At 40.5% G+C, this 21,030-nt stretch overlaps 1 protein-coding gene across 2 annotated transcripts in view; it reads left to right on the plus strand.

Annotated features, from left to right (window-relative positions):
- The window catches only part of pde2a (phosphodiesterase 2A), a 205,862-nt gene that overhangs the window by 149,215 nt on the left and 35,617 nt on the right, over nt 1–21,030 (plus strand). For both annotated transcript variants that reach the window (XM_028464203.1, XM_028464204.1), the window contains exons 3-4: nt 16,516–16,605; nt 16,865–16,953. In XM_028464203.1, coding sequence (XP_028320004.1) covers nt 16,516–16,605; nt 16,865–16,953 — 179 coding nt within the window. The remainder of the gene's footprint in view (nt 1–16,515; nt 16,606–16,864; nt 16,954–21,030) is intronic.

Genomic DNA, 21,030 nt, shown 5'->3' on the forward strand with positions numbered 1-21,030 from the left:
TCATTATGTGTGTTTTTTGTTATGTCTTGTGTTGTAATTTTGTGTATTTTTCTGTCATTGTCTGTATTTTTGTTTTTTTCTGTATTGAAGGAGATTGAAACTGAATGTTTTCTTGCTGAAATCAGGCTCTTTCTCTCCCTGTTAGCACAGACCTTGATAAAGCAGAAATAATCATATTGAATTAATCATATTTCAGAATGGACTGTGTAGTGAAATGTGGTAAACAGGCTTATGTAAGAAGTCTGCTCTAACACATCTGCACTGAAATGATCATTACTGTAACACCCTCTGTACAGGAGCTGATCATGGTTTAAAGTAGGTGTGCTGCTGTGTAGGAAAACAGGTCATGGGAAAGGAGAGGGATATTTGTAAAAACAAAGCAACAGAAAGTAGAGGAACATGTACGAAACAGGTCAGGAAGATAGAAATGACAAGGTGAAGTCAAATGTCGACTTCAGTGTGTGCATGTGTTCGCAAGCCTTTGGGAATCACACACACAAAGATAAACAGGGAAGCTTCTGGAGTTAAGTTCTTCCTGGAATTTTGAACAGGAAATGTATTTTACCTCTTAACAATGGAACAGTGCACACACAGAGACAAATGACAGGCGTCTTAATCTCTAACGAGGGCAGGACAAAAAGAACAATGTTTACATCAGTTCAGTCTTAACACGTGTGTGTGCGTGCGTGTGCGTGTGTGTGTGAGGGTGATCTCAGATGCACAAACAAAGCCTGACATCCTAAAATAAGCAGTAGTGTTAAGTGACTTCCAGCAGTTGTTCCAGAAATCAACTGGTTACACTGAAAGCAACAGGTTACATTAAAAAGGCAGCACTCAGTGGCATCATGATCACCTCTCCCGGCAGCTGGTATTTTAGTTTTAAATTGTTTTCAAAGTTACGCTAAGTATTGCTAAGAGCAGATCCCAGGCATGGCTGTTAAGTGTTAATGTAATATAAAGCAGAGCATCTCCAGCTTTAAATATGAAATCAGAAATATTGACATCAAAAACAAACAATTTATTCTTTGAGTTCTGTGTACTCTCCTGAAAGCTCTTTCGTGTGGTTACCTCAGTGTTCACAGGGCCTTTCATTTCTAAGTGCATCATTTTTGCACATTGTCATTGCACAGTTAAAGGTCGTTTAATTCAGTCGTTGCCAGCCAAAGCCCACGGGGCTCCTTGTGAGCCTTTGAAACAGAGCAAACCCCAGTGAGTGATGTGACATTAGACAGATACAATGTGCGCCCGTTTTCCAACCTCGCAACAAGTCAATTAACAGTGTTTTTTCTTTACTTCTCTGCATTAATGATCTGCTATTCAGTTTCCATATCTCTACACAGTGTTAGTGACTATCAATAGTCCAATACTAAGTTACACCAGGGACATTTAAGCTCATCACAGTGGAACACACACACACACACACACACAGAGAGAGAGAGAGACGCACACACACCGTTACATGCATTTCTTCTTCTTTTTTTTGTTGACAGTATTTAAAGCACAACATTTTTTTTCCCCCAATACGTTTGTCTTCTTTGTAGATTTGATTCAAATATAAATACAAGTTGCCATGTTTCTGGTCTCTCAGGTGTCGGGTCTCACCCTCCATTACAAGATTCAGAGTTTAACCATGAGGAGCTCAAAGTAGAGTCGCTGCTGTTTTGCATCACGTTAAATGTGATGAGAGAGTTGTGGCATCAAATTATGATTCATATAAAACCATTTATGATGAGTTGGTGGAACTTGGAGGGGGACAAGGACATCAAGGCAATGTTGCTCTCGGTACTGCCACTGCAACCAGTGGATTAGATGGGTACAAAGATGGATGGTTTGGCAATGATCAGAGAAATTGATGTCAAATTCATTGAATTCGGGCCGCAGGACAAAGTAAAAATGACAGAAAACACGAATAATTGTTTATATGAAACTCAACAATATTTACAGGTGCTCACAGTTTTCCCGGTGCTTATATTGTATGATTGCAGTCATTTTTAATGTTAAACAGTTCAAAAAAAGACCCTCAAAATTCTTACCAAATTCTTTTATTTTCCTCTAATTATTACATAATATTTCCCTTAATTTAATAGAAATTGGTCACAAAATCTAGGAAATAGGACTGAGCCGGACTGATATCTCTCACTTATTGTTTGGATATGGTCGGTTTCTTACCTATTTTGTATTTTTTGTATATGTAGAAGTGCAAAACTAAGGCACAATAATGTTGAAATTACTCATTTTCCTGCATAAAATCTGTGGCCCACTTAAGATCAAACCGCTCCGTATTTTGCCCTTGAACTAACATGAGTTTGACACCCCTGCTTAACGTGATGTAGTGAACTTAAGGTAAAGACCAGTAACTGTATAAATTGATAAATAGGCGCTGTCTTCATATTTTAGATGGTTCATTCTTATATTAGTTGATGGCTATGTACTTGTAACCTAGATTATAATGTGTGCTGAGTAATTGCTAAATTGCTAAAGTTTGTCACTACGTCAACAGAACATTTTAGTTATTATACGCACTTACCATTCCTGCTGTAATTATTTCTTTCCACTGAAGATAAACACATCTACTGACGCATACACTTTGTACATTTTGGTGTGCACCAGTATTAAGTGCTATACTGTGAACTGCATGGCAACTGTGATAACTGTATCCATGGCAATTTGTGTTTTTCCAATGTGGGCGGTTCCTTAGAAACTCTTATATAATATTTTTTTTGAGTGAGTGTTGGTTGGTGATGGATGGATGGATGGATGGATGCATGGCAACAGCAAAAGTAAGTTTAACCGTAAAGAGCATCATTGTTCAGGTGACGTCAGAGAAGAAGTTAAAAGAAGTTTGAAAACAGTGACAATCCAAGGGAAGAAAGAGAAAAACAAGAGTGAACAGGAGCTGAAGTTAGTACAGGGAGAGCGTCTGTTCCTGCACAGAAAAATCAGTTTAAAATAGAACAACAGATATATGACGACAGCATGGCTGCAGTGGTGAGCGATGAACAGAAATAGGATGTAAGGGACAAATGGAGGAAAAAGAGACTAGTGAAAGGAATACCAAACAAACAGACACGGAAATTAAACTGGAATAGGTGATGCCTATTCACAAATGGTATCATCATGACACTATAAAATGGTCGCTGGAAGAAGGTTGGTCTCTACTTATGAACCTATGGGAATCAAACTACATACAATAGATGAGTTATTTGACCTTTTTTGGCATCATCTTTTAGTCAGGAGACAGTTTTGTTTTAACTTGTGTGAGAATGTATGAGGTGAAGAATGCAACGGTGTTACAAAAACCTTTTGAGCTGTGTAACTATGTCTGTATTTTTAAAGACAATGTATACAACTATTGAAAACAGTAACATTATTATAAAACAAGAGCACTCTGAGAACGCAGTTATCTGAATCAGTGATCCTGATCATGGTACCATGATTATTCACACTTTGAAAGGCTTGTTAGAAATGTGTCCCCATCAATAACGATACAGTAGGTTGTAATGTAAGGACATACCTTTTTCTTTTTTTTTTTTAAATTAAAAAAAAAGCATAACTGAGTTAAATTTAATAAAAACGGTCAATTACTAACCAAGATATGTGAATTTTTGAAATTTTGCCAATTGTGATGTTTTGATTTTTTAAACTAATCCAGAATTAGTATATTGATCCGGATCTCCTCCATATTTTAATGGAATCATACATGGCACAGTGTCTATTTTTGGATACAATTAATTTTGTCAAAATCCGTGAAGTACTTTTGATGTAATCCTGTGAACAGATAAACAATTAAATGCTGGTGACAATATGACCTCCTTGGTGGAAGTAACTATTAAAAACAGTCAAATCATGTTTAGACATAACATTAAAAACATTTTACTTTGTATTAATTGCCTGAATTGAACCAAATAGTCAGGAGAATGACAGCAGCAGAACTTTTTACTATTTAGTATCACAGAAACAGGAAGTGAAAGCAAAGCACAGACAAAGCTGACAGTGCACAATTAATGTCATATTAATTAGGATGTTAATGGCAGATTACAAGGCTGGCAGAAAATAATAAAGAGGAAACTGTTGCCGTTGTACGAACCAAAGCTGAGGCTTGATGAAATGGAGGAATCTTTACAAAAAGAGAGATTACGGTAAATGAGAGGGGGGAAAAAGGCCTTTCATGAATTTTATTTCCATTTTTTTATTAGAGTCATGAAAAGCTATCTAGTCTTATCTAGTCTTTATGTTATAGTCAAGCTTTTACCACAAGTAGATTCATCACACAGCGCAACTTTTAATGTCAGAAAAAGGATTTCAGTTTAAAGGTTCTTTGTCGGTGAAATTAAAAAATCTTTCTCTATTCAAAGTTAAGGAGGATTTTTCATAGAAGATGTCACAACAGACACTATTCTGCAAAGTGCCTGGACTCACTGCAATTAAAGCCATCCACCTTTAGGATTAGGTAGTTTATTTCACAGATGGAATGCATACTTTCCCTAAACACTTCATCCATTGCACCATCAGCACTGCTAAACGTTTCCTAAGCGTTTTTTAGAAGCGTCTAGAGCTGTTTTTAATTGTGTCCTTTTGCACTATATGCCACACGCATCCTTGCACACTTCCACACATAAAGAGCTCATTAGCAAAGATGTCATCCAGTTCAAATATCTCTTTTATGCTTTCGCATGTTAATCTGGCTCTCTTTTTCAGACCTCATTTAGTATTCTACCTTCCACTTTTGTGCACAGCTGCCTCTACTCAGCAGAGCACCCATACTGTAGTCTATTTGTCCCCAGTTATGCACTCGTTGTCCAGCTAGGATTTGATGAAAGTTTAACCTCTCTGGGGAGTTTTTGGACCTGTTTTAGGTTCAGTGGATTTTCGTGTTACTACTGTCTGCTGTTAGGCTGACGCCCACAGGCAGACACAGGACCCACAAGCAGACCGCGACATGTTCACGCTGAATTGAAGTAGCAGTTTATTGGCAGTTAAAAAAATGTGGAGAAAAAAAAAACCGTGATGGAGGGATCAATGTGCACAGGAGGTGAGAGCGAGGGTATAGCTGGAATGGATAGGAGACGAACTGGCGATGGTTGAATGTTCAGACTGGAGAGGATGGTGGCCAATGGGCTGATGACTGGCAGGTGTGTAGTTGGCACAGGTGAGGTGATTTTGGGGGGCCACATTGACGAGGACAGGAGCAAAACACAGACAAGAGTGGGTAAACACAGCAAATTCTAAAAGTTAAGAATGTCATTATTGACTTCAGCTCATTGAAAATGGCCTCAAAACTTTGTTTTTAACTTTTGACTTTCTGCTTTTTATTCTTACATCTATATTTAATTACAATATTGATGAATCCTGGTGAGAACATCTGCCCGCTGCTCTCTGGAGAAGCAAAACTAGTCTAAGCCTGACTGAGAAGAAAATTGGCTCAAGTGCGAACAGATTATTTCCAAGCCTGAACAAATGGGTCTCAGAGAAGAATATTTTTGATGGATGCACATATGAAAAGCTTAGCACTGGGTTTTAATTAAAACTTGTCACAATGATATTGTGGCAAAGTGTCAGATTGTTGACAGACCTTTATAGAGTAACACAGTAAGCACACAGCTACCTCTCGCCAATCCGTCCAGTATGGGTTTATGTCTACAGTTTTTCTCTTCTGTGTGAATTTTAACACACTTCTGCTGTTGTGGGATTAAGTTTTGCTGTGAGCAAAACTTCCTGCTCCTGCTTGAGTAAATGATTGTCTCTTGCCTACCTATCATTCACTGCCCTGGGGTTATGCTACAAAAAACGTCATGAATTATGTTGAAGAAGGTTGGTGTCGGTTTTGAAACCCACCTGTCACTCTTTCCCTGCCAAAGGTTAGTAATGTGTGTGTGCGTGTCTATCCCAGTTCCTGAGATAATGGCTTGGCTGTATTCTACAGTGCATGTGTCTCCAGTATGTTAGTGATGCTACTGGAGACTCGGCTCTGTTGGAATAACAACCAGGACCCAATGCAACGTTACAAGCTTTTGTGTGTGTGTGTGTGCGTGTGTGTGTGCGTGTGTTTAAGAAAACACACACACACGTGTTGCATGTCACATCTCTTTCTCGTCAGAAACAGACAACCAGGCATCTGTATAATGTATGAATGTGGATTCCTCATGAATATACAGTATGTCTAATTAGGAAGATTGTGTCTTAAAGAAGCGGACTGGAGCTTAGCTAGTATGCACAGAGGGGCTTGTCAGAAACATGTAAGTCTCTACAGGCATTAGAGATGATGGGAATGACGTACAGTATGTAGTTGGAACTCCATCATTCAGCATCTAGATCAAGGTTGAGTTTCTTTAATGGTGATCTGACATTATGCGTGTGCCATCATTATGTGACAAATTATTAGTATGCAGATGAATTAATAGTCTGATCCTCAGGGGAATTTGGATTACTTTCACAGCAAACTACAGCTTAATCCACCTTTTACCTACATTACTCTGAAGTTCATCTGCATAAAATATCAATGTTGAAGTAATAATCTCTAGAAAGCTTTGATGTCCTGTTTTCTGGTGTCAGAAAGGCGTAGCGACTCAATTGCAACACAGCCGCTCCAAAAACATGAAGTCTTTATTGAGAACCTTTGCAGAAGTGATGTGGTGCTTCAAAAAAAAAACAACTTAATAATCAGAGCGCGATTCAAACCCAGGTCTCCTGTAGCTAAGCCAGGCAGGAGAACCTCCAACAGGCCAAACAGGCAATGATCGTGTTCAGAGGCAGGAAGCAGTTCACAGCACTTCATCGTCAAAGCACTCCATCCATCGTTAAAAAATGGATGGATGTCTCACCAACCCCATTAGTGACTCAACCATAAAGACTCAAAAACTCAAATAAATGCTTATTAGACCTATGAAATAATTTGCAGCTCTTTAATTGAGTAATAATTCTCCTAAAATCTTGCCATACATCTCTAAGAATTTTATGCTTTATTGTCAAATGTTTGACGACTTTTTCTCCCTCTCAGGAGGAAGATAAAAAAGTGCGTATGGATGACAGGGCCATATTTAATTCATATCAAATCACATCTTTGCACATTCTACTCAACTAATAATTCAAATTAACATAAAATCCAAACGTATGGATAATGAACCTAATCAATAAATATTAACCTTTTCATTGGTTTTGGTTCTTTCTGGTGTGTTTGTTATTTAGTGTAAATGTAACTTAATAATGATCATATCAATATTGTCTTGCTAAGCATCACCTCTCTTTTCTTTCTTTCTAGTTGGTAGAATTCGCTTTATACATCATAAATATTTCATGCCTACTGGTGTTCACCTCGGGGGTCTCAGTTTGCTTCTTGCTTGACCTTTTGCTGTTGCAGGAATCACATGACAATCCCCTCGGAGAAGGAACCAGCCTAAACAAACACGTGTATAAACTAATATTCCAATCATGTATTTACCAGGAATAAAGAGCATGAGTTGGGTTAATTGGGTTTTAAGCTGCTTGAAAATAGCAAAACAAATATAGTATGAACTATTAATGAACAAATCAGCCAGTGTCAAGAAAGTTGTTTCATTTGGAAGTGCAACTCCAAACAGTGTACTTTATTAAACTGATTATGCACTCAGCGATTATGCCCTTTTTCATGGGAAAAAAGGACCTTCGTAGAAATGTGAAAACATTATCTGGCCTAGTTCTTCTTGGTGCGAAGTTATCTCTACATACGGAGGTGATTTGGCTTCTTCCTGCTTGCTACAGCTTTGTCCATGTAGACTTAATTAAACTTTTCAGAAAGATTTCCTCCTGGAATTATGCTGCAAATCCTTCTCTATTAACTTAGATTTATGACAACCATAGTGCAAGGGAAAAGATGGAAAGAAAGAGTGCATTTCTGCACCCTTCTCCAGTTTTCACCTTAGGTCTACATTTACAGCCATGTCGTGTTTCTCTTAAATCTAATGTACATACTATTATTGCTTCAGATTGACCGCAGAAGTTCTGGCTCTTTGCACCAGGGACCAAGAAGCTTTGCGGGGATGTTTCAGGCTTAAGTGCTCACCTGAAGAGTAAAATAAGTGTAGATGCTCTCTATCTCTCCACCTTTAATATAAATCCTGTTATTATTGTGTATTACAGAGGAAGACAGGGAATATATATTCTTATTGCTTATATATATTGATAGGAAAGTTTACAATGATCTTTGTTCTATTTCATAATATTTTGTGAGATGTCTCACTATGGGATGCACACTCCTATATGCAGCCCTCAGTCTGCCAGTCCTGATTGGCTGGTGAAACATGTCCATCCGCCAGGGACACTCCCACCTTCCATAAAAGGAGGGAGCGGACAGACAGGTTCCATTCAAACACCTCTTCTCTCTCTCAGCATATCTTGCGTTTTTTATCAGCTCAACTGTCCACAGACGGATCTTCAGTTTCCAGTTGATGGACGCTGGTAAGTATAGACACGTGCTTGGACCACACCTTACCTTGCTCTGCTTGGTTAAGTGCAGTCCTGTTCATCACCGCGTCAAGATATTGAACCTCCGAGCCTCGGCTCCAGTTGGTGGCTCTCTCCCAACGCTGATGCTCCGCCACACGTTGGCCTCCCTTGAAGAGCTCTCACTCCAGTGACTGCCCCGCTGCACGCTCCGTGCCGCGCCAATGTCCAAAGCTCCCAGACATCAGCACACAGCTGTAGTCTCTGGCCCAGCCCTGCCCTTGTCGCCTCCAGGCTCCTGGGCACGTTGGTCCTCCTCCCGGGCACTCACGCCAGTGAACAGCCCAGCTCCACGCTCCATGCCACTGTATCCAAGCTTTCCGACACCAGCATGCCAGCTGTCATCTCAAGACAAATGCCTCGCCTTGCCTCGTCCTCGACGTCTTTGACGCTCTAGCACACGTTGGCCCGCATCCCTGCTAGCTGCCACGGGGTAGCTTGCCTTTGTCAATGTGGGAACAAAATCTCCAGCAAAGACAAGCACCAGGTCTGCTCGAGCTGTCTGGGACTGGAATATGCCCGGCTCGCTGTCAACTCCCCCTTCCTTCCTCCTCACGATGTCTCCGCCGCATTGAGAGATGAGGCAAGCATCCTGATGGACCCCATGGCGGCATGCGGTTCCAGCAGGGGACCATGGCGTTTTACTCACTCTCTTAGTCATAAAAGGCAAGAGATGGGACGTGCTAGCAGCCCCACCCTGGGTCGGTGCTCTTCCTCGAGTAGTAGATGTAATCTAGCCACCGTCATGTGGTAAACAATGGCTACTTCTTCTGCTGTTCCTTTGTACCGGGGTTGGCGTATATTTGTAATACAGTGCCCCCTGTAGTTTGGAAGTGGAAACCACACAGAGTATAAATGCTACATGCATTGTTTCATGCGGATTTTTTGTGTCTCATTTCCGCGCAGCACAATGGTGCGTCAAGCATAAATCATCCTATAACATGCTGCTGCCTGCAGCTGTCCCTCATTTGCCGGTATGATACACTCACAGATTCAGGGAGAATTGGCCCGTGTTCTACAGGAGGCGATCCTCTCTCTGGGAACTTACTCTCTGCCTCTCCCACCCCGCCGTCTCAGTGCGGCCGGTTCGGCTGGTCCAGTAAGCAGCCGTCGCGTCCCTGTTCTCCGGCTCCACCTGTTTTGCTTTTGAGCGTGCATGTGGGGTTTTCCCACACCCTCATCTCCCCGCTACCACGCTGGGTCAGCGGGGCATCCACTTGGCCGTATGCCCAGATGACTGGCTGCTTAGCACAGCTGGAGGCGGTGGCTGGAGTGTTACCCTTGCACTCGGGGTCTTTCACAACGCACTTCTTGATGGGCTGGGTGAAAGCTTTCAGGGCATGCCTGGCGTTTTTCCAACCGAAAAAATCTGTTCAATTCAGACTATGTACACGGATACCTGGGTTGATGGCATTTGCCATCCCTGTAATCTGCCTTGGTCACCTCCACAGGGAAATATTCCAGCTGTGAATGACCTCATGCGGGCTGACGCACAAACTGATAGCCCCATGGTGTGACCATGATCTGTGACAATCATGGTGAATCAAGGCATCCCTTGCCGTTTTTCCTGGCGCAAGAGACGCCTCCACTTGAGGTTCCACCTGTGGGTGGCCTCACATGGCCTGAGTTCTGTGTGTCATGATGCATGGAGAGTATTGGTTACACCAGATTGCGGGGCGGCTCTGCGTCACTGGCGGGCCTCGGGTTCCTTACACATGGTGTACCTATAGGTACACCATGCATCCAGGGAGGTGATCTCCACAGATGGCAGCCTGACAGGCTGGGGTGGAGTTCACGTGGACCGGTCTGTGAGGGGTCACTGGAATGCGTACCTCAGGCGCTCTCACATGAATTATTTGGAGCTCTCAGCGGTGTTCCTCTTGCTGATACGCTTCTTTCTGTCTCTCATGGGACAACATGTCCTGGTGAGGACGGACAATATCATGACTGTGGCGTACGTCAACAGCCAGGGCGGGTTGCGCTCCCGTCGGTTGCATATGCTTACGCGCAAACTGATCCTGTGGAGCTTCGGTCGTCTCCGGAATAAATGTTACACCTGCTGGGGAAAATGCGCAGTGCGCGATGTTCTTCTCTCTGCACAGCACGGATGCTCCCCTCGGCGTAAACGCACTAGCGATTGGCCGCGCGTGCTTCTTTATGCATTTCCCTGTTGGCTCTGATACCCCCCACCCTGTCCAGGGTGAGGGAGCACGGCCATGATTTGATCCTGGTGGCTGGTGGCGATTTACTAGTTGTTGCTTTCTCATCCCTGGCAACTCCCACTGCACAGGGACCTGCTATCGCAGGCAAGGGGCGCCTGGGGCTGTGGGCTTGGCCCCTGAGTGTCTCAATCTCAGGAAGGATCATTTGAAGCCCAACCCGGCCTATGTGCCGAAGGTGGTGGGCTCGTGTTCTCCCATTGACCTTTTGGCCTTTTCTGTTTTACAAGATGGGCAGTGTGTTGTGTTGTGTCGCGCTTATATGATATGACAAGGAGCCTCAGGAGGAGTGATCAGCTGGTTGTCTCCTGGGCTAATCCCTGTAAGGGGAAGCCTGTTACTAAGCAATGCCTGTCACACTGGGTTGTGGAGGCTATTGCTTTGGCTTATACGAGTCGGGTCTGCGGCCGTTTGAGGGTCTGCGTGCACACTTGACTCGGGGTCTTGCCACATCCTGGGCTTTTTTCAGGGGAGTGTTTGTCCAGGACATCTGTGCGGCGCCGAGTTGGACCTCGCCCCTCACGTTTGTCCGCTTTTACATGCTGGACGTTTTCGCCCCGTGCCATAAATGTCTATTCAGGATTGGCAGATTGAGAAAAATGCTTCTGAGGGCTGCAGATAGGAGTGTGCATCCCATAGTGAGACGTCTCACTCAAATTACTCATAGAACTGGGGTTATGCAAATAACCTAAAGTTATGTAAATAACCTAAAGTTTTCCTTTTTTATGGCCAGTAATATCATATGACATGTGTCACACAACCAATTAAGATTGATGCTGGGAATCTTTTAGTAAGACAATTGTTTCTCAAAATTTAAACGGAGAGCAATGCGTTAATCTGTAAACAGTGCCTGTTAAAGATCTGATTAGAATGACAACAGCTCAAAATGACCAAAGGATAAACCTTAAGAAGGAATTGAGCAGACATAGGCAACTGGCGGCCCCGGGGCCAAATCAGTCAAATTTTGTGTGGCCCTGAAAACAAATTTTTTATTCATAAAGTTGGAAGTTATATGAAGCCCAGCAGAACACGCAAAACTCCAGAAACACAGAAGATGATGGCAGAATGCACAAAATGTCAACAAAAGTACACAAAATGATAACAAAGACATACTAAACAACCACTGAAACACAAAAAGACAACAAAAACAACAAGTACAAAAGGATTTCAAAGACACACAAAATGCCAACAAAAGACAGAAAAATTTAGAAAATGACAGAAAAACCCCACAAAAAGACAACAATATTCCAGCAAATATAACAAAAACACACACAATGACTTGAAAAACACACAAAAAGGCAACAAAAATTTGCTCTATTGACAAGGAAACAGACAAAATGAACTCAAAATAACCCAGAAAATCAACACAAAAAGAATACAAAGACAAAACCTTTTTGTTCTTTTCTGTATTAATGCTCTGATTGGTCATTATTCTAAATGCTAACATAAATGTTGATAATGTGGCCCTCGGAGCAGACAATCACATTTTTTTGGAACCCCGCTCTGATAGAAGGTGCCCTTTTCTGGAATTGAGTATAACAAACATGCACTAACTACTTAAAAGTGGGGACAAATGTGTGAAGGCGTTAGAAAACAGGCAGACAAGGCCCAAACAATGAATTCCAGCATGAGGAAGAAAGACAGTTTAAAAAAAAATCTGCATTTAAATTGCTCTTGACATTAAGAGTGCTGAATAATGTGTCGTACTTTGGAGAGCTGCAATGTCATTATTGGCAAATAACACTGGCATAATGTGATAAACTTAATTAATGCAAAAGTATTTCTGTAAATGCATAGAATAAACAATGGCTATGCATCTCTAATCGGTGCAGTTTCTGTTAATAGCAAGAGTCAGCTCATCCCAGCATTTTCAAATTCATTCAGATAAAAGCTTCATCCAAATTAGCTTGAATTACAAACGACATGGGCAAACCTTTTAGTCTAATGAAGTTATATTATTCTAATTCACGCTTGGATAGCTCTAGCTACGACCTCATTTAAGGGTTACTTTAATCCCAGTATGATTGTTTACATGTTCGTAATAATAAACCCCTTTAATTTGAATCAATAAATAGTTTTCCTGAAATCATCATTTTAAATTCTATTTTTTAAACTCGGTAAATATTTATTAGTATGTGCATTCTGCATGAAAATGAGTGTAAGCGTGTAAATGGGTGGAGAGGCAGGTGAGTTAATATATCCGATGGCTTTAGGGTGTATAACAAAAGTAGTTGTGAAAGGTCAGAGGATACACGCTGACATTTTCAGAGGCATTGCTTTATTGTTGGCAATATACAAGCAAACAACAAATTCACAAACCTGTGGCCGTGCATGCAAGCACATCTGCTCGTACAATAATGATGTCACATTTCAGTCTCTCTCTCCTCCACGAGTTGTGGACAGCAGAGCGGCAAAAACAAGCCTCCATGAGGAGGCTTTTGTTGTTTGTCTTATTGATCAAATCCACTTTTCAATCAAACGCTTCTTATCAGGATTTGTCTAAGGATTTCAAGATCCCAGATTGAAAAAGCAATACAGCCTTCGATCCATTTCTTCCACACACACACGCTCAAGCACTCACAGTTGTGCTGGCTGAATGCCAACTTCATTACAACAGCACTCGTGCAGACTGATTGAGTGATCAAAGCTAATCACATTTAATCATATCTAATCATATGTAATAACCAATGCTGAGTGCTCAGGCATGGCAACGGACTCCCTTTGCTCTCCATCTCTTCCTTTACTTTGCTTTCACTTTTGGCCCAAATCCTCTCAACAACACACACTCTCCTCCAGACTTACACCACAACATTAGATCCTCGAGGAAAAACAGATGAATGATAGATGGTAAAGGAAGTAGAAATCAAAGAGGAATTAAAGAACATATTAAGGAGGACAACCTTTATTACTTGAGTGAAAGTACAGATACAAGTAAATGTAGCTCAGTCAAAATATTATTTCAGTCATATTGTGTCAGAAAAAGTACTGAAGTATTGAAATAAAATCTATTTAAAGCTGCAGTATGTAAGTTTTATTTGTCATCATTTGGTCAAAATACCATAATCATTTTTGAGCATATTGTATTTCAAAGTGTTGCGAGTGAACACTGAGCCTCTTCTCTTTCTCTTGGCTCTATATTTAGCTTTAGAAATCCAAGAGCATGACGGTAGATTTTAGCCAATCAGAGATCTTTCTACAAACAGAGTTCTCCATGAGCTGTTTTGAGCATTACTATGGCTGCTCGACTGAAGCCAATGTGCGTTCAAGTACCATCAATAATAAAAGTGCAATGGTGGACAGTTCTATGGCAAAGCAAGCGGAAAAAGGAACCCCGACATGGAGAATCAGAAGAAAGTTTACTATAAAGACAAAGAGCAGCTTATTAAAACAGAAATAATACACACATGAAGAAAACAAGGAGCAAGTCTACACAAAGAAAAGCAGCAGTGTCAAGGCACAAACACGGCAGCGGACTGTCCACTCCACGTGCTGAGTCACGGGAAGAGTGATAACAGATGGGATAAATTGCTTGTGAACCTAAGAGAAGCATATTCAATGTGGAGAGAACGTGCACAATTCATTTAGTTTGGATGTTGAGTGAAGTCATTAAAACTCTTATTGTTGCGAATAAGAAAACACTGATGCACAATCTGTTGCATGTTTATAGTAGCTATTGTAGTACAACTGAATAATTGAAATAATCACAATAACATTTAGGTTTGTGTTTACTGAAATAACATCAAACCAGCCAAATCACAAATATTGATAGATTTAACACAGAGCTGTTCAATAGGCTCAACATTACACAAATAATGATAAGAAGAACCAGCCGAGCGGAGTGATAGAGCGTACACGCGCAGCATCGAGGTGCCAGAACTGATGGACTATGATGCCATGTTGACTCCGCAGCAGCTGATTCCCCCGTCGACCGGTAGCTCTCTCCCGCCGTGTCTGCTCAAGGAGACACCTTTCTACACCGTGTTGTAAACATACTTTGCCCGTTAGATGAAAAACCACAGGAGAAAAGTTGCTCTCAACTCAGCTGCGTGTCGCACACTGTTTTATTACCTTCACACACTCGGAAGCAGTACAGAAAACTGCATGCGTTCAAAGATAGTTTATGGAGTGACAGACATCGCACTCTAGCATGCCAAGCCAGATGTTCAGCTGTGGTTCTCCAAGGGGACGAGGTTTAGGAGACCCCACTAAAAGAGCTGGCCCTCTGAATTGAATCCCATGGGGTGAAGCAAACTTAGCAGATGCTAAGTTGGTTATGCTACTGTTAAGTTAATTCAAGTACAGCATTTCTGCGAAACACAAGAAAGAATCTGTAACCTGTTGTTATGCTTTGCTGTTGTTTAAAAAATTTTTGTTACGTCCTCTATTAAAATTATGTAAAATAAATGGCCTGATATTTCAGCCACTGCTTGTTGCAGAAAAACTTAAAACTGACACTAATACATTAAAACGTTTTGCAAATATCATATCTCGAGTCACTGTCAATCTTAATTTCATATAAAATCGTAGTTTTTAAGAACAAGCTGCTCTCCCTCCCAGTTCTTTTCTGTGACTCAAAGCTTTTTCAAGACCACTGGGGGAGGATGATGTGAGAAACCACAAGCTGAATTACCCTGTGTCCTCTTTCCTTTTAAATGCTGTGGAGTTTTAAGCCTTTGCTATTTTTTTCCCCGTGTTTTTCTTCAGCTTTGATCAAACTTTGAAATCCCACAGAGATGCTGCCTTTAAGACTGCAGTCACCCTTAATAAAAATGCTCTACAATGACTGGAATTGGAGCAGATCTCAGAGACCCTTGCTACACTATACAAATATGCATATAACTTCATAACTCACATGGAGTATAGTGTGCTGTTGTATTATAGAGGTGCAGCTGTGACACTGCACTCTTTAGGAGAGCTTTTTGGTGATAATTGCAGAAATTGATTATAAACAAACTTAACGCATTCTTAAATTTGTTTACCTTAGAATGATTTTTAAACTTTTTATGCTTCTTATGAAGACAAACTGCTGTCACCTTGCACTTAAGTTTTTTACTAAGTGCTAAGATTCGCTTTTGCCATTGAATCATCCTCAGCAGACTGATTGTGCAGAAAGAAAACACACAAACTAAACACTTGTGCTCATCACATCCTCCTGCGACTTGACAGCTATGTGTATGTACCACCTCTAGCTATAAAGATGTAATTCTTCACATAAAAGGGGGAATCGTAAACACAATTCCTTTGTTAAAAAAATCCAAACACAGAGCTATTTTTGTTGCATAAACACACATTTAAATATATTTATTAGATATCAACATATATTGTGTCCTTGAAATATGTTTGCGGGCACAATTATAGCTGGACAGTGGCACGAGGGCCTGGAGGCCCACCCACTTTTTTGGTAATTTCTAAATTTATTGGAACATATTTGTGTGATATATCGTTTCAAAGGCAATTCAACGTACAATATGATTTTTCTGTCGCACAGTTTCATTTGTTTTATTGTTTACTGTTTTAGTCCTTTCACTGAATTCTCGGGAATGTGGTACGTGCTATTCGGCGCTGAGACGTTCCACGGGCCCGGCCGTAGTTCATCCGAACTTGTTTAAAGCAGCACTACAGTTTCTCCCCATACACAGATTAAATATTGTATCAGATGTTTTTAAAGCAAATATCTGAAGAACCGTATCAGTCAAGTGTTCTCCAGCAAAGACAGTGAAACAACAGCGAAGGCTTGTGGTTTATGAAGCTGCAGTGTCACCATCATAAACTACCAACCAAACAGACACAAGTGTATCTGTTTGTCTTTTTTTCCCAGGATGCTTTGCTGCAGCTGGCGGCGGTTGTCGATGCACACTCGCTACAAGCGACCCTTCGAGACAATGTGCACGAGCTACTACCTGGCACGGTGCGTGCACACACACACATGCAAATACTACATTGGCACAAGGGGAACATAATTGAAATTTCCTCCATTCATTTGCTGGGAAAGGAAAGGTTTCTTGTTAATGTTTAACCTATTATTATTCTCAGTCCTAACATAAGACTGGAGAACTGAGGGCGAAGCCTTGTTACAAATGTATGAGACTCATTGCTCATTAGACGCTGATTAATAATACAAATGAATGTGCATGTTTTCAGTGTGAGTGTGTGCTTCTTTTTCCCAGGAGTGCGTATGTGTCTACACTCTGGAAGGAGAGTCAAGGTTGCTTTGTAACGACCCGCCTCATGAACTGCCACAGGAAGGAAAGATCAGGTGTGTGTGTGTGTGTGTGTGTGTGTCTGAAGGATGTGCAAATAGAAAAGGATCTGAAATCTGAAATATATTTTTTTAATCTGTTACGGACCCCACATATGAAGATAAAAAATCAGGCCTAGAGATAATCTCAACACAGCAAACCACACATATAACCATTCTGTCCCACCACCACAGATCTTCCCAAATGAGCTCTAACATGACCAAATGCTGCGTTCCAAGCAGGTCTGAACTCTGGATTTTTCAACCTCCTACTCGGAGATAGATATTTTAAACTCAGAAACGGCAAGTTTTTAGTTGCCTGGAACACAGCATCACGTGCTTCTCAGACAGCTTGCTTCTAGATTGGCTAAATTCTGTTCTGCATCACATATCCCGGAGTAATGAGTCGTCGGCTTTCCCAACACACATGAGGAGTTTTATTAGTAAATATTCAACAGTTTAATATTTTTGAATGTCCCGTCCTGTTTCGGAGCATTTATTGAAACAAAGACGACATAATAAACTTCTAAGATAATCAGACATGAAATATTCTGGCCTTTGCAGTCATTTGTCGGGAAGGTGGACTATCGGGACCAAAACTGCCAGATTGTTTTTATGTGTACTCAAGACCTTGTGCCTCCTCGGAAACTTTCATCCATAGTGTATGTGTGTGTCTGTGCATGTCTGTGAGTGTTTGTGTGTATAAAATATGTATGTTGGTACTTGATGTGCATGTCTGAGCAGAAAGCCACAGGTTGTTTGTGTAAGTAAACCACCATTGCATACTGATGTGCTGCAGCATTTGTTAAAGGTGGTGATATCTTGGTAAGGAATGGAAGCACAGAGAGGTGAAACAGTAGCTTCCGTCAGGTGTCATGTGACTGAACACGAGCCAATCAGGACAACAACGGATAATCCCACTCAGAGATGGACAGCGTTCTAATCATCTAAAAACAACTAGAACCACATAGCAGCAGCATTAGAGCAGGAAAGCCCTGGCTTTGACCTGAGTGGCCATTCAAAGGGGAGTTTACATGTTCTCCCAGTGGGTACTCAGCGGTGCATGCTGGCAGCAGTAGTTTAGGTCAACTGACAGTTCTAATCCTCATTTCTGTTGTTCATTAGGCTGTTCGATGACAATAAAATCAATCTTTCAACCTCCCTTTTGCTCTTTCATTTAATTTGTAGCGTTTTTATTGTTTCTTTAATCAAATTCTTGTCATTAAAAAGTTTTTCATTCACAGAGCTCATGCTTTGATCTGCGGACAGTCCTTTTATCATCTATGATTCCCCTTTTCAGCCTGCTTTTTTGGCCATCAACCCAGCTTCTTTCCCAGAGCAGACGAGCACTAAACCCTCTGTGTTTCCGTTGTTTGCCCGTGAGCAACCTCTCCTCACCTCACTTCTATGTGCTCATCGTTCCCTCTCGCCTTCTGTCCCCCTCCCTTTTGAAGTGTTGCAGGGGCTAATAGCTGAGGTGACAGCGTCCTGAGCACCTCAGAGGGACACAGCAATCCTCTTCACTTTTAAGGGCTCACCGAGGCTCCAGGTTTATGTGTACCTTCATGACCACTGCCCCGTCTTTGGCTAAAACCCTACAAGATTATTAATAAAGCTGTTTGTAGGACAAAAGAAATCCTATTTCCAACATAGCTGCACAAACGGACAAAAACACGTGCGTTTCAGAGCTACATGCAGGAAAGAAAGGTTACCTCGGTAGCACCGGGGTCTACATCAAGGCGCGTCTCACTCAAGGGGGATGCAACATCTTCACTTTTTACAGAGGGATTCATTGTTGAAAACATATTGGTCCAGTTAGATTGATTGAATGGTGATCAAGCCAATCACAGCCAGCCACTTGACCAAGCTGCTGTTCTATCAGTGTAAACAAAGAGTTAACAGTGATGAGTCAAGTGTAAATAAAGTGATCAAAAAGTAACTAACAGGTGGCAAAAAATGCTCCAAAAGCGGCAAAAACGTCACAAGAAAAGAGTGAAAAGTGACTAAAATGTGCCTAAAGCAGTCAAGAGTAGCAAAAAAATGGACAAATTAGAGGAAACAGGTGGTATGTAATGGCTAAAGGTAGCATAAATGAGCAAAATGTGGCAAACAATTGTGAAAAAGGGGAGGTAGTTTATTTGGATGAAAAGGGACAAAATATGGTTAAAGAATAAAAAAAAAAATGATAAGTGTCAAGAAGAACTTGCAAAAATGGACAAAAATATGAAAAAGGGATATTTATTGGCAAAAGGACCTAAAATCTGATAAAAAACAAAAAAAAAGTGTCAAATTTTTGGGGAAAAAGGGGGAAAAATGGGACAAAGGAAAAAAAAGGGGTTAAAAAAGTTTCTCCCTTTTAAGGTTTTCTGGGGAAATAATAATTAAAATGAAGACATAAAGAGCAACATGTTGAGTATCACTGACTTAATAACAGCTTTATCATGGTTTTAGTGAATTCATTTAATAAACTAAATTGGGAGTCAACGGTTGCCCTGCCCTTAAAACACCCTCACTTTTAAAACCGCTGCTCCACCTCTACATCTGTCTACATCACTTACTTTCCCACTAAAACTTACACACAGAAAAAAATTCATATACACTCTATGAACCACACTGGGAGGCCAAAGGTCACACTATGTGAGCAGTGCTTGACAAAGTCTCACCTTTTACCTGTAAAAAACACACACATACACACACACACACACACACACACACACATCTTTATCTCTGTTTTAATTCATCTTTTTAATTACTTCTTCTTAAAAACAATACATTTATCTTCTCTCTACAGTTTATTTGTAAGGCATAACGGTATAGTTCACCTAAGGGTAATATGCTGATGATGTTTATGCTTCTGACACAAGTCTCTCATTTAGCAAAAAAAATATATAGATATAACAAAAAGCCTGTATATGTCTTTGCGTTTGTATTTCTTTGTTAAAAAGTACAAACTATGACAGTAATTGATGAATATAGTGATTAAATTATATTTTTTATAATTATTATTGTTGTTTATTTATTACTCTTTACCACACACCATCTCAAACATAAGTACCTTGACCCATAAGCATCTTGACACTTTGTGCACTAATAACAAAGATGTATTATAAACATGATTGAAAAAAGATATTTCTAGAAAAAAATGTCTTGCCTGAAATCTGGTCACGACCTGAAAACCTGAGCGTTGCGGACAACTGCTGTGCAAAACATCTGTGGTGAAACAGCCGAAACAGAAAATATCATCTTTACAATGAGAGGCAGTAAACATCAAACGTGAAGGGTCAACTGACCAATATTTCCTTCATATCTTTTAGATGCTATACACCCTAAACACAGCTAACTCAGAAAGACAAACATCCCAGTTACATGCACATTTCCTTCCTCCTCAGTGCGCTTTACATGATTAAAAGTAAAACATTTAGAGATTGTGAAATCATTCAACCAAACAGTTCAAAATCAAAAACATGAAGACAGTTTGTAAAAATCCACAAGTGAAATAGTGAAAACATTGAAACCGAGTTTAAAGATAAACAATAAGATCAGTACATTTAGTTCCATCAAATGCGGGCATTTTAAAACAGAACAGATGAATAAATAATCGTCATTAATGAGGAAATGATTTAAATGAGCTGAAGGTTTGTGCAGACGTCAGTTCAGAATGTGTGGTCCTGATTCTGAGTGTAAACCCATCTCTGATTTATTCCTGATGGTTCTGATGACTTTTTGGGAACTAACATGTCAAAGTTGGAATTTGGTCCACGGCCAAAGGAGTGCACAATACGTTGATCACGATCTACAATACAAAGGAGAACATATTTTTCTCCATTGTATTTTAAAAAAATATATTTTAATCAAACTCAGTTTTTAAGTGAAACCGTTTCAATGTTATTTTTGTATTTTAATACAAAGAAGTGGGACAAACTGCCAGCAGAGCTGAAGTCAGCATCCAATGTGAACATTTTTAAATCCAAGTTTCTCTACTGCATATGACTGAGAGGGAGATTTTTTTTATGTTTTTACCACTGATTTCATGTTCTTATTGAACTCTGTGCAGAAGTAAACACACACGCTCAGGACTCCATTTTTGAGTTGTAG

This window comes from Gouania willdenowi, chromosome 13 (assembly GCF_900634775.1).
Source record: "Gouania willdenowi chromosome 13, fGouWil2.1, whole genome shotgun sequence".
Classification (NCBI taxonomy): Eukaryota; Metazoa; Chordata; class Actinopteri; order Blenniiformes; family Gobiesocidae; genus Gouania; species Gouania willdenowi.